At 39.0% G+C, this 14,234-nt stretch overlaps 1 protein-coding gene across 2 annotated transcripts in view; it reads right to left on the bottom strand.

The window, feature by feature from the left end:
* Window positions 1-6,622: 6,622 nt before the first annotated feature.
* PDZD2 (PDZ domain containing 2) overlaps window positions 6,623-14,234 on the bottom strand; it is a 327,378-nt gene continuing 319,766 nt past the window's right edge. For both annotated transcript variants that reach the window (XM_040262279.1, XM_040262281.1), the window contains one exon: window positions 6,623-9,468. In XM_040262279.1, coding sequence (XP_040118213.1) covers window positions 9,287-9,468 — 182 coding nt within the window. In that variant the 3' untranslated portion in view covers window positions 6,623-9,286. The remainder of the gene's footprint in view (window positions 9,469-14,234) is intronic.

Genomic DNA, 14,234 nt, shown 5'->3' with positions numbered 1-14,234 from the left:
TCAATAGGAAGCACATGATACCCCTCTTTGTGGAAAGCAACCTTGCTGTTCAGTTCTTAGACCCTGTGATTTATGCAACCATGGGGTTACATATGGAAGTACTTTAATTGCTATCATTTGTTTATTAGCTAGAATAATATTTCTATAAAGAGAAACTTCATCTTTCCTAGAGTAGTTTTTAGTACAGTTCATAAAGGAAAGAGAATTTCTACATTTAATTTTCAGAATAATTTGTTCCAAAGCAATCTCCAAAAGGTTTTCTTGAAGAATTAAAGTATCCCAAATATGGAGATAAACAAGCTTTTATCATCATCATTTTCCTTGATGAAAAGTATTGTAGGATTCTTGATATGGAAAAGTAGAGCTGTAGCTTTAGGATGGAAGATAGAAAACCCTTGTAGCTCTGAATTCATCAAATGATGCTTTTGAACTGTGGTATTGGAGAAGACTCTTGAGAGTCCCTTGGACTGCAAGGAGATCCAACCAGTCCATCCTAAAGGAGATCAGTCCTTGGGTGTTCATTGGAAGGACTGATGTTGAAGCTGATACTCCAGTACTTTTGCCACCTAATGCGAAGAGCTGACTCATCTGAAAAGACCCTGATGCTGGGAAAGATTGAGGGCAAGAGGAGAAGGGGACGACAGAGGATGAGATGGTTGGATGGCATCACCGATTCAATGGACATGGGTTTGGGTGTACTCTGGGAGTTGGTGATGGACAGGGAGGCCTGGCATGCTGCGGTTCATGGGGTCGCAAAGAGTCAGACAGACCGAGCGACTGAACTGAACTGAATTTTCAATCACAAACATCAATGTAAACTTGCCGGCAACTTTATGTTTTCCTTTTTTATTGTGGTAAAATACCCATAGCATAAAAGGTACCATTTCAGTCAAACTTAAGTGTACAGTTCAGCGCCTCCACGTTTTGTAGTTATGCTGTATCTGTTTTGTAAGAACGTTGTCATTATATACACTAATCTCTCCCTTTTAACTCTTAAGTCTTCAAGTAAATACATGCTTTCTTATGTTGTCTATCCAGTCATCTTGCTTGTCTTGCCCGTTTGTTAGTAGATTCTTCTGGAAGGGCTTGTGAGAATAGGATACTCTGGGTTTTTGTATGTTGATGACAGTTTATCTGTAGCCTTTTATTTGAAAGTCACTTTGTTTGGATAAAATGGTTGAATCACATTTTTTTTTTTTTGTTTAGTATCTTAAGTATGTTCTTTTTGGCATAAAGCATCATTGTCACTGTCTGGTTATAACACGATTTTCTTTTTCTCTCATGAATGCCTTGTTCTTTTTGCCTAGAGCCCACAGGATTTTTTCCCCTTGATATTTTGTGGTAATATTACTACAGTATGTTTTAGTGTTGGTTATTCTGGATCAGTATTTCCAAGTACATAGTGTGTTCTTTCAATACATAGCATCAAATCTTTTTTTATTCTCAATTTCAGGAAAATTAAAGTTTTAGTAATTGTTTTATTCCCTTGTTTAGGCTTTCTTCTTTGGAGATTGCTACTTTTTTCTGGGTCATTTTGCTTGTTTTTTTTTTTTTTTTTAATGTCTATTTTTATTTTTTGGCTGAGTAACATGTGGGATCTTAGTTCCCTGATGAGGGATCAAACCTGTGCCCCCTGTGTTGGAAGCACGGAGTCTTAACCACCAGACCACCAGGGAAATCCCTGCTTGGGTTCTTTATTACTTAACCTTTAAATGTTTCACCCTTTTAATCTTCTGTTTCTCTTATTCACTGTGAATGATTGTTCTGATCTTTTCTGAAATTAATTTTTTCCCAAGTTTAATAACCAGTTTCTGAATTTTTCTAATTTCTGTTGATATCTTTCATTTATGTTTCATGTCATTTCTGTGATGTATTAACTCATTTTGAGATTTTTTTCATTGGCTCCCTAGGTGTGTCTTTCTGGTGTGCCTTTGTTTAGCTGTAGGGATTATATTTGCTCCTAATGCTTTTTCTTTTCTTATGATAACTTTGTATGGGATTTGACCTAGATTATTTTCTATTACCCATTTTTATATGATTTTACTTTCCCTATTTTAAAAGGGAGATGCAAGACAGCACAGGTTTTCTGTGTTTTGTCTAGACTTCCTTCTGTTTTCAACTTAAAGAAACACAGCAGCTTGCTTTCTGAGATCTGGTTCTGCTATTCTACCCGCCTTTGTCTGGACCTTCTTTTTTTTCCCCCTCTATATTCTTTTTCTATTCAATTTTGATTCTGTTCCCAGTAGTTTCTCCTCAGTGTGGGGCATTGGCTAATCATTTTTTTTAAATTGTAGTTTAATTTATTTATTTGCACAGCACATGGGATCTTAAGTTGCATCATACAAACTGTTAGTTGCCATATATGGGGTCTAGTTTCCTTGCCAGGGTTTGAACACAGGCTCCCTGCATTGGGAACGTGAAGTCTTAGCCACTGGACCACCAGGGACATCCCAGGCTGATCAGTTTTGAAAGTGAAAAAACTAGTCAGGTTTCAGGGGCCATTATCCAACTGGTCCTCTGAGCTTCCCTGTTGATCATGAGGGTAAAGGTGCAGGGCTGGGGTGTGTAGCTTGGGGCTATCACATGTCCTGTTCTTTCCTTGCACATGGTCTTTATTCCAGTGGTTTGGCTGTCTTTGGAAGAGGAGACTATTTTAATTATAGTAGCTTTCTGATGGTGATGTAATAGGGCTAGTGCCTGAGTTATTATGCTTTTTTATTTTTAAATTAAAAGATAATTGCTTTACACAATTTTGTTGTTTTCTGTCAAACCCCAGCATGAATCAGCCATAGGTATATGTTTGTCTCCTCCCTCTTGAACCTCCCTCTCATCTCTCTCCCTGTCCCACTCCCTAGGCTGGTACAGAGCCCCTGTTTGAGTTCCCTGAAACATACAGCAAATTCCCATTGGCTATCTATTTTACATATGGTAATTTAAGTTTCCATATTGCTCTCTCCATACATCTCGCCCTCTCCTCCTCCCTCCCACCCCCATGTCCATAAGTCTGTTCTCTATGTCTGTTTCTCCATTGCTGCCCTGCAAATAAGTTCTTTGGTATCATCTTTCTAGATTTCATATATATGCATTAGTTAACAATATTTATCTTTCTCTTTCTGACTGACTTCACTCTGTGTAATAGGCTCTAGGTTCATCCACCTCATTAGAGCTGACTCAAATGTGTTCCTTTTTACAACTGAGTAATATTCCATTGTGTGTATGTACCGCTGCTGCTTTATCCATTCATCTGTTGATGGACATCTAGGTTGCATCCATGTCCTCGGAGTGGGGTTGCTAGGTCATATGGTGGTTTTATTCCTAGTTTTTTTAAGGAATCTCCATCTTCCATAGTGGCTGTATCAATTTAAATTTCCACCAAAAGTGCAAGAGGGTTCCCTTTTATCCACACCCTCTCCAGCATTTATTGTTTGTAGACTTTTTGATGATGGCCATTCTGACTGGTGTGAGGTGATATCTCATTGTAGTTTTGATTTGCATTTTTCTAATAATGAGCGATACTGAGCATCTTTTCATGTTTGTTAGCCATCTGTATGTTTTCTTTGGAGAAATGTCTGTTTAGGTCTTTTCCCCACTTTTTGATTGGGTTGTTTTTCTGGTATTGAGTTGTATGAGCTGCTTGTATATTTTGGAAGTTAATCCTTTGTTAGTTGTTTCATTTGCTATTTGTCATGTTTTGTTGGATGATTTTTGTAGCCAATTTTGCTGAATTCTAATAGTTTTTAAATTGTTGTGTTTGTGCTTACATGTACTGAGATATAGCTATGCAACTGTGTATTTTTGTTCCTACTATGTATACCTCTTGAAAAACTGTCTAATTGTATTGGCTTCTATCTCTAGAATGTTGTTAGTAGTATATTGTTAGTTGCTCAGTTGTGTTCAACTCTTTGTGACTCCATGGACTGTAGCCCACCAGGTTCCTCTGTCCCTGGAATTTTCCAGGCAAGAATACTGAAGTGGGTTGGTATGCCCTTCTCCAGGGGATCTTCCCAACCCAGGGACTGAACCCAGGTCTCCCACATTGCAGGCAGATTCTTTACCATTTGAGCTACTTGGGGAGCCCTAGAATGTTGTTATTCAATAATAACAACAACAGTGAACATCTTTTTGTGTGTATTCCTGACTCTAATGGGAATGATTCTGGAGTTTCCCATTAAGAGTTTGGAGCAGACTGTTTAGGTCTTTTAAAAAAAAAAGTCTTTCAAAAGATCTATGTGTGTCCTACGATATAAGAACTGTTTATTAAATTTCTTAATTTTAAATCATTCATGCATTCCTGAATTAACATCACTACAATTTGGTATTATATTACTATATAACTAGATTCTATTAGGCTAACATTTATAAATTTTTTGGTCCATTTTCATTGTATTCTAAGCATTTTTCAAGTTAGATTCACCTTCAGTGTCACTGACTTGTATTTCTCTAAGTTGATTTGATGCTTCTTGTATGACTCTGGGTTTGTGAAGGTGCTCTGAGTTTATGTGCTTAGTTCTCCTGGATCCCATTTGATCTTCTCTTTTTTGGTCTTGTGCTTCTTGGTAGACTCATTCTCTTTGAGTGAATTGAGAATATAAAACAGTTAGTGTTTATAATTTTCTTCTGACTCCCAAGGTATTCTTTAATCTGCCTATTGCATACTCCCTCCAACTTTCCTGGTTCTTTCATAAGAGGCTGTTGAATGGAGGAGGCAGGGTTCTACTGAAGCCTGACATTTGGTCAGTAGTTGGGTATTCAGCGCTGTCTTCAAGCATCCTTCAGTTCCTCCCTTAGGATGAGAAAGTTGGACACCAGCTGATTTTAATCTTTATTCAGATCTACCTCGCTTGGAGGGGATCAAGAGGAAAGGTGTGGCCTTTATGGGCTTGGGTGAGCAGAGGCTGAGTGGATCAGTTGAGCCCTTTCCTTGCAGGAACCTGTGTGGTAGGGGCTCCCCTGAGAGCAGACCACTTCTCCCCCATTACTCCTGTGACCTGCTGAGGCTCACGGGGTGCCTGGGAAAATCAAAATGAGACTCGTCTTCAACCTCTCCTTCCCTGCCATTCTGCGGAGTGGAAATAGCTTCAATTCAGGGTGCTTTCTGACCTTTCTGGGGTTCACCATCTATCCCCTTTCTTCAAGTTAAAGGCTTTGTTGACATTCTTTACATTCTTCAGAACTCTCATTTCATACCATATCTCTCTTCTTCAGAGAATTGTATCCCATTTGTCATTTTGGTCTCCCTTTATTGTGCATGGTATGTAGCCTTCGACTTTCATAGAATGGGTTTGTGGCTATTTCTATATTTTATTAAAACTCTCCTCCAGGAAAAAGCTCTAACCAAGCGTAGCAGTGGACTGAGCCAATCAGAACCTTTCTTTTGGAGGATATATGGAAAATTGGACAGGCAGCAGGGATATAGAGTGGGGCCCAAATTATTACAAAATAGCATTCGTCAGTTTCTAAATAAATGGTGTGAAGACTTGAGGATACAGCTGCCAGCTGGTGGAGGAAGGAGAGGCGGGTATGCAACCAGCAGTGGAGCCCTACCAGTGGGGGCACTGAGTGAGGACCCACGACCCCCGAGTTCCTCCCGTCACTGAGGCCAGGTCATATGCTGAGTCCTATTCTGGGATTTCCGTGAGATGCCATCTTGCCTGCTTCCTTGGACTACTATAATTTGGTGTCTGCATCTGAAAACCAAAAGAGCCTAAAATAAAGTAGATGCTTTTAATTTCACTCTGAAGTAAGATCCTAGATCACCCAAGTATTTCTGGGGAGCGGGTAGAAAATGGGTTGGGTTTTTAGGAAAAATGAATAGTGTAGTCGTCATGAAGGAGAGAAAAAACTGACAAGGAAAAACAACTGCAAATAGCATCCAGTTGAGGCTGGAAACCCTGAATTTGCAGCATCATCATACTGTTCAGTTGTGAGATTTTTCTCTAGGAATTGGCATGTAGGCACCAAGAAGCTGGCTGGTTGAAAGGATCCTGGATCAACCTGAGTGAAGGCGCTGTGTGCCTAATGAGCTGGATGGAGACTGTTGTGTTCTACCATAGGGTCTAGTCCAAACAGAGAAGAAGGAATGCAGGGCGGAGTGGTTTCTGAAGGTGAAAAAATTGACAGTTGTTTAGGGGCCTCCCAGGTGGCACTTCCCTGCCTGGTGGCTCACTGGTAAAGAATCTGTCTGCAATGCAGGAGCTCTGGGTTTGATCCCTGGGTTAGGAAGATCCCCTGGAGGAGGGCGTGGCAATGCATTCCAGTACTCTTACCTGGAGAATCGCATGGACAGAGGAGCCTGGCGGGCTACAGTCCATAGGGTCACAAAGAGTTGGTCACAACTGAAGTGACTTAGCATGCACGCTAGGGAATAGAGACCTGTTGAAATTGAAGAAGCACTACCACGAGAAAGGGGGCAATAAGCTCCAGGAGGTTGTAAAGGTGTGAGCTGTGTGATTTATGGATTTCAGAGGCGGAATGGATTTGAGTTTGTGTCACATCCTAGGTGTGGCCATGGAAGAGGAGGGATTTGACTTCTTTTGCCTGTTCCTCTTACCCATTCAGGTCATCAGTATTTATCTTCATGTTGTAAAATGTTATTCTATAGATGCAGAACTAAAAACACAAACAAGTAGTAAACAGTGTTTATTTTCTTAAAATTACTTTAAAAAGGTTGTTTATAGAGATGTGGATTTACATAACTTGGCGACAACATTTTAAAAATGTACAGGCTATTTTGTATTATTGCACTTACTCTTTCATAATATATAAGGCATTTTATTTTACATAAATAAAGGATAATGTATAATATCATACAACAGGTGTGGTGCCAATTAAGTCAACCCTAAAATTAAATGAACTGTGTATGGGAGGATAGAAATGAAACCCAACTTACTTCAACCTTCACGGTATATCCTTGCAACTACGATATACACATTATAACAAAGTTACCATCATAGCTTATTGGATGACTGACTGACCAGCTAAAAAAACCAAAACAATGGAAGTTTTAGTAGGACAATACCATTAGTGTTCACGTCAGGAAGTGTGGGAATTTATTAGACTAATTAGAAATACAAGTCATGCCTTGGACACTGACAACAAGTAAATATCTTTCTATCTTAGGGTCAAAGTTTAGCTTTTGCTTCCTTAAATTCTAACTGTCGAATTCCAAGGGAAGCCTTCTGGCAAGGTCCACTAGAAATAGCTGATGACTTGAATATGGTTCAGTGAACCAGAGGGCTACCCTCACACTTTTTAGTTATAAGGGTTAGGAACTCTTAGAAGGAGAGACTGTTTTGTTGCCTCAGAAGCTCCTGTCACATGGACTGTGCATTTCTATGTAGGCACAGCTAGAAGAGGAGAGACAAAAAATTTTCAGCGTGTACTTCAAATCATCTCTCATTTAGGCAAGAAAGCAGAAGCCACAAAACTGACCCCAGAGACTTAAAAACAATCTAGCATGCACCTTGCACGGACTTCCTATAGTATCCTACCTGGAACTGCAGTAGTGAAAAGTAGAAGCTAAATTAATCAGGTCTTTCTAGCAAACTCGTGAACTACATTCCCTTTTGTATAACCTGTTTAAAAATGAGGAATCGGGCTCACACCAGCCAGATAACTCAATCCCATCTGAGAACCTCCCTGGGCCAGCGCCACAGAGGTTTACTGGGATCAGTCACTCAGAAATAGGTTAATTAAAGAAATCGCCCACAGAAAACCTTTGCGTCACCGTGGATGCAGGTATGCAGCTTCACCCGTATTCTCAGCACTCAGTGAGCTGCTTTGTGCCACCTGAGCATGTGGTCTGTGACCACTCAATTCTGCTCCTTTACCTTGAAAGACTGACTCACCCTCGTTCTCCATCTTCTGATTACATTTTAGTAAACGAGCTGATGAGGGTCTGGATCGTTAAGAAAATGTACAGTACGAGGAGAGGCCGGCCCTTTTGGTGGCCAGGAACAGCAACATCGAATGGAAACAGTTACTACAAAGAAGCTGGTGCTTCAGAAGGAAGAGCAGCTGGAATGAGTGTCACAAGCAAGCGTGAGTCACAACTGTGTTTTGCTGAGAAACATTTTTGGCAAAAGAGAATTTGCAAAACAGGAAAACAAAAAGAGCAAAAACTTCAGTCACTGCAGAGCTATGTCATTACACTCAGGTCAAGGTCAGGAAAATTGATCCAATGGTTAGAAATGTTACATTTCTTAAGCTTATTGAGAAAGGGGAAAAAAAGTAAAAAAAAAAAAAAAAAAAAGTCCTCTAAAAGGAGTATTTTAAGCTCCTCTACTTGGATTACAATCCAAAGATACTAAAAAGATAATTGGTTTCTAAAAATTTAGCTTAAATTAGTGGTTGGAGAGTACATAAAATATAAAAATGGAAACTCAGTGACAATGGTATTTTTGCCTGCTCTTTCATTGACCAGTCTTGAATTTCAGCATTTAATCAAGACAAGTTGCAAACTGGATGTAAGGTGCTTCCAGAGCTGGAACTTTCTGCTCATTCTAAGCAGTGAAGTTCATGGCTATTTAGTACAGTTTATCCAAACTGCATTCCTGTAAAATTGCCTTACGACGTACACTTTAGATCATGATCAATACTTCATGGTGATCAGTAACCACCGATTAAACTATGCAGCCATACGTTGCACATTATACTCACTAAAAATACCACTTTCTGTATTTTGCTTTTTAATTTTTGGATAATTCCTGAGCCAACCTAACCATTAGGTCATAACTGATTCTGTTTGTTCAAGGGTCATGTTTTTCTTTTCAGGATAACAGACCCTTAGCTCCTTCCACTGAATGTGCCTAAAAACATTCTGTCATTTACTTACAAAATTATATAAAACTAGTCCTTTTAGTTGTGACATGTGTGTTGCCCTCAGACTTTGTTAGTTAGATCACTAATTGCCAGGATTGATTATGTTGGGAGAGGTGGGAGAAAGGATTTGGAGGTCTCACTAAATGTTTCAAGTAAAGAAGGGCATGCCACATCTTGTGTCCCCATTAGGAAACATGACAGACAGGAAGGGACAGGCACTGGAACGAAGTGGACCCTCCCAGCCTAAGTGATCCAGGCAGAAGGCTTAGGAGTTCAGCTCCAAGGCTGCTGCTTCACGTGTGAGCAAAAACGCTGGGGAGTTTGATAGTCTTGCCCGCACCAGTGCTTCTCTGTTGTTTCACGAACCCACTGTTTAGAGAAGTCATTCTGATTTGCCGAAGAAAGAAATTGAGAAAAGGAGATTCCAGGTTAAAAAAAAAAAAAGTAACAAGCACTGTTAGTGTCACTACCAGTGCTTGCTGCATGAAGAATTCCTGTGCTTTCTAATTACTAACTGCACAGGTCCCTCTGGGACAGCCTTCATGATATTCCAGGCATCAAAATGCATCAGCCCCACTAGAGATTTCCCGTTAATGGCAAGAATTTCATCTCCAGCTTCTATTGTTCCTGCTTGCTCAGCTGCACCACCTGTGAGAATAAATACAGAATGATAGCTGGGAACTTTCATAATATCTAGAATAATTTACAAGTAAACTAAAACCTTTAGCAAGAAAAATCTCTAAACCATGTGCTGCCTTTAATCTTAGGAGAAGGAAATTTTTCTTAAGACGCACAAAGCATATACTCAGAAAAAGAAATGTGACCACATAAATTCAAATCTGTAACCCCTCTTCCCCTAAACATAATCAACTGACCAGGGGAAGATATTTTCATATTTCACTAAATACAAGTCAACAAATAGAATGGGGGTTACTCTTCAGCTGGGCTAAAGATCTCCACATCAATAATCAACCCATCAAAAATCCAAATGACCAATGAAAAACAAGTTCAGCTTTTACTTGTTAATAGATATTGGCTGATATATCTAACATGCTGAGAATTAATGAGAATTATATACTCATCAGTGACCCACAGAGATACATTTTACTTAACAAAGCTTAACATTTCTACATGAAGCTCTGTGTATGTTATGGCAAGTTGATGAACTTTGGGAAAGACAGGGCTTGCACCCCCTTCTATATATTCTTGCACATTAACATTTGCAACAATCATATTAAAGGAGAAATGCACGGAATAAAGGATACTGAAAGAGAAAAATACCTAAGTTTGAAAAGAATTTTCTCAAATGTTTAATTGGATCTCAAAATACTGAGCAGATCTTTTTGTCCTAAATTTTTTAAAATCATCATTATTATTTGAAATTATAGTTGATTATAAAGACTGACAAAATAATAAAAATATAGCTGGAAGAAAGGAAGTTCAAACACAACCCATTCGAGAACAAAACACTTTATGTTGTTAATGACAGATACTTTTATCAGAAAAGAGATGAGTCCTCACCGATGCCAGGCCTACAAAGAACAAGGAGACTGAGTTAGTCCTAATCATTGCTTTCTCAAGACACACATTTTTGGAAGTCTTAAAGCACTGATGTCTAACAGACCCAATTAACACGGTGTTAGCATAGTTCCTGTTCTAGGAATATTAACTAAAGGCCCCAAGCAGGTTCTGGGTGTTCATCTGAGTCTAAGGATATGGGGATTCCAATCAATCAAAACAGGAGGCTGTGAGTTAGGGGCTGTAGGCAGTCACAGTGGGTTGGTCTCAAGTCTGTGACTTCAAGCAGGTTAAGGTTTCTTAAAATTTCATTTTTCTCACCTGCAAAATGGTGTTAACCTATCTTGTTCCCTCACTAGGTTTTTACACGGATCTAATGAGACGAAGCAGATGAAGTCCTTGAACCACTCAGTGCTGTGCACACCAGAGGTTGTGCCAGCTTCTGGACTTCTTAACACACAAGAGAGAAGTAAACCTTGTTTAAACCACCGTTGTTTTGGGTTTCATGCTTTTTTCCCAAAAACGTCTTAGTTTTTGTGTAGCACACTTTGAGGTTCCTTTCAGTTGTTCCTGCGCATGGTGGCTTGCAGTACTGAACGCACAGCTAGCTGTTTCTCTCGTTCAGCGCGGCTCTTGAGCTCGTCCCCATTAATGGATGTAGATCCTACTTGCTTCTTGAATCGCTGCATAGTTTTCCTTTTTAATGGATGTAATGTATTTTACTCATCATTTTGCTACAGATAGAAATTTAAACTGTTTCATAGCTTCCAATTTAGCAAGCACTGCCAAATTCTTCCCCAGAGAGAGGTACCATTATATATACTTTTGCAAGAAAGTATGAGTGTTCTCCTTTCCCTACATCTTGCCAACACATCATATTAAGAGATTTCTTATTTATGGCCAAACTGATTTTAAAAAGATGATTCCTAGTAGTTATAATTTTCACCCAATAACTCATTAGTTTGAGTATCCTTCCCTCTATTTGTTGACCATTTAGATTTTAACTTTTGTCTATTTTCTGTTCATTTCATTTACCCAGATTTTCCCTTTATTTTGTATTTCTCATTGAATTATAGTTATTAATATATTCTGGAATTAGCCTTTTGTTGATGTAAATACATTGCAAATATCTTCTAGTTGCTTAGATTTTTATGAAACTTTTTGCCATTTAGAAGTTAAACATTTTATATATGTGTATAATATATATATGTGTAATATAAATTATACACTTTTATGGTGTGTTTTTGATGATATTTATGTAATCCTATTAGAATTTTAAAACAATGGTTATTGTTGATATACAGGAAATTCTGTTGCTTTTTTGGTATGTTGATTGTGAATTCTGCAATCTTGGTGAACTGTTTATATTGGCTTGACATTTGATTCTCTTAGCTTTTTTCCAGTGAGGAAGGAAGAACATATAATTTGCCATTAATGACAAACTACATTCCTGTATTTCCAGTCTTCATACCTCTAATCCTGTCTTATTGTGTTACTGATATTCTTGGTAAAATGATGAAAAGAGAAACATTTTAAAAGCAGCCCAAATATAGCAAAAAATTTTTTTGCTAAGTGCTAAAAAATTTTTTTGTAAAGCAGCCCAGACAGTAATAGTGATGATGTTCTACCTTGATGGCTGCTGCTTCACATAAGAGGTTACAAGTAATTATTTACTGATTTTTTTCATCAATAATAATCCCTGACCTTCAAGAGAGCTTTTGGGAAATATAATATTTAATTCATTTATTATTCAAAGAATTTTTTTGTATTAGATTAAGAAATTGAATATTGCTGTATTGCTTTTAGTGTCTGGGCTGAAAGGCATAGGAAACCAAGATAAACAGAAAATCTGTATCCATTAAATTTTTAAGTAAAATAAAGGTAAGAAAAAATCTTTGGGTAGAGTGCTAAGCCTGAACAAAGAAACTAGCTTTACCGGTCTCCAGAAAGATTCAAAAGGAGGGAGCAATATAATATTCAGAAATCCTTGAATGCCTTTTCCCAGGAATAAATCTTCAGGCTTGTACACAGAGCACTGGCAAGGCTTGTCTGTGGAACAGGTACATCTTTCCCTTTCTCTCTATCCACTTACACAGTGTTCATGGATTTCTAGCCTGATGCTAGACAGAGGCCAGGAAATACCAGGACATCGTCTTTGCTCTACTAGGAGATCTCAGGGGCACTCATCTTTCCTGGGGCTGCTTTTCCACTCTGGTGCTGCAGATGCTGTGGAATTCCTGGGCCTGGCCTCCCGGTCTCCACCTGGGTGCTGCTTTATCTGGCCCCTGGTCTTTTGGCTCACAGGCCAAAAACACCTTATTGAGGGGTGAGCTTCTTGGCCGGCAGAAGCTTCATATCCTGTGACTGATCACAGTTACCCTTCACTGTGCGTGTCCTAAACATCCCCATCTTGCTGTTTTAGGCTCAGTCCGTTCATTATTCCATCGTCTTCATTGGTGCTGCCTGTCTGATTGTAGTCAGCCAGCTGCAGATTTGCTGTGTGCTTTTTTAGGTTTTCTTATGCCTGAATACTCCTATTGTTTTTCAACAGTCATGACTTCTCCGAATATTTCTTTTGCTTTATCTGGCATTCCTCATTCTCCCTTATCGCTCAGTACCCTTTTGTAATTTTTATATCTTTATTCCGTTGTGCTGCAGTTTTTAAGGTTTCTTCCTTGATTTTTATAAATTCTCTCCTTAAGGATTTAGTATATTTTTAATTCTGTTCATTAATTTAAATACTTTCTTTGAATACTTAAACACTTTCAGACTTTGTTTCTGCTAATGGGTTTTTGTGGCTGTTTTAATGTATCTGCCTGCTTCTTTTGAATACCCTGTCTTTTCATGGATAATATTTTTCTGCCTCAGTTTTTTGATGGACTTTGCTGTTCGTCGTGTCTGTTGACGATTTCCTCATGTACTCTGTATCCTTTTGTTTAGAGCTCTTGCTTAGGAGCGCTCTTGAGAGTCAAACTCACGTTTTCCTGAACTTGGCTCTATGCGACCCACTGCTGCCAAGTTAACAGGTGCAGTCTCTCCCCTTTTCCTGGTGCCGAGCGTCTAGACACCACACGGCAGAGGCTCGGCTCCTGGTCTGTGCCTGTCCTCTGCTTGCCCCAGGGACCGTGAGCAAACAGCCTGTTTCTGGCCACCACTGTTTACAGCTGGACTTCCCTGGTGGCTCAGACGGTAAAGCGTCTGTCTACAATGCAGGAGACCTGGGTTCGATCCCTGGGTCAGGAAGATCCGCTGGAGAAGGAAATGGCCATCCACTCCAGTGCTATTGCCTGGAAAATCCCCATGGACAGAGGAGCCTGATAGGTTACAGTCCATGGGGTAGCAAAGAGTCGGACACGACTGAGCGATTTCACTTCAGACTTCAAGAAAGTAAGATGGGAGTAGTAGATATTGTTAGAATCACTGGTAAAGATGAAATTTCTTCATGCACTTGAATAATTCATTTTGTGATCATGGGCAGTCCCAAGAATCTCTTCAGATTCCTGAGCTGAATAAGTATATTAACAATATCAATATCAATATATATTATATATATGAAATCAGTATTGTAATATAAAATATTTCACATATAAATAGCATATGTGGGTGTATATAAACAAATCATCAGTATAATTATATTATTAATATAACTGCTCAGCTCTGGGACCTAGAGAGAGAATTTTGAGAACTGTCCAAGATCATAAAATACACTGAGTTCATGAAGAGGCCTCCTGTCTCCCAACTATTTCAGTGATATCTACTGGCTTTCTTGAAATCCAGCATTTGCAATTTTAAATGAATATGACCTTGACGAATGTTAAGTACCCCTGACCGGCAATTCTGATGGCATCACTTAGCTTGCTGTATTCATGTCCATACAGCTAATGGTAAGTAAGAAC

The sequence above is a fragment of the Oryx dammah genome, unplaced genomic scaffold (assembly GCF_014754425.2).
Source record: "Oryx dammah isolate SB20612 unplaced genomic scaffold, SCBI_Odam_1.1 HiC_scaffold_20, whole genome shotgun sequence".
NCBI lineage: Eukaryota > Metazoa > Chordata > Mammalia > Artiodactyla > Bovidae > Oryx > Oryx dammah.
The sequence above is the reverse complement of the archived record's forward strand: the minus strand, read 5'-3'. Positions and strand labels throughout refer to the sequence as shown.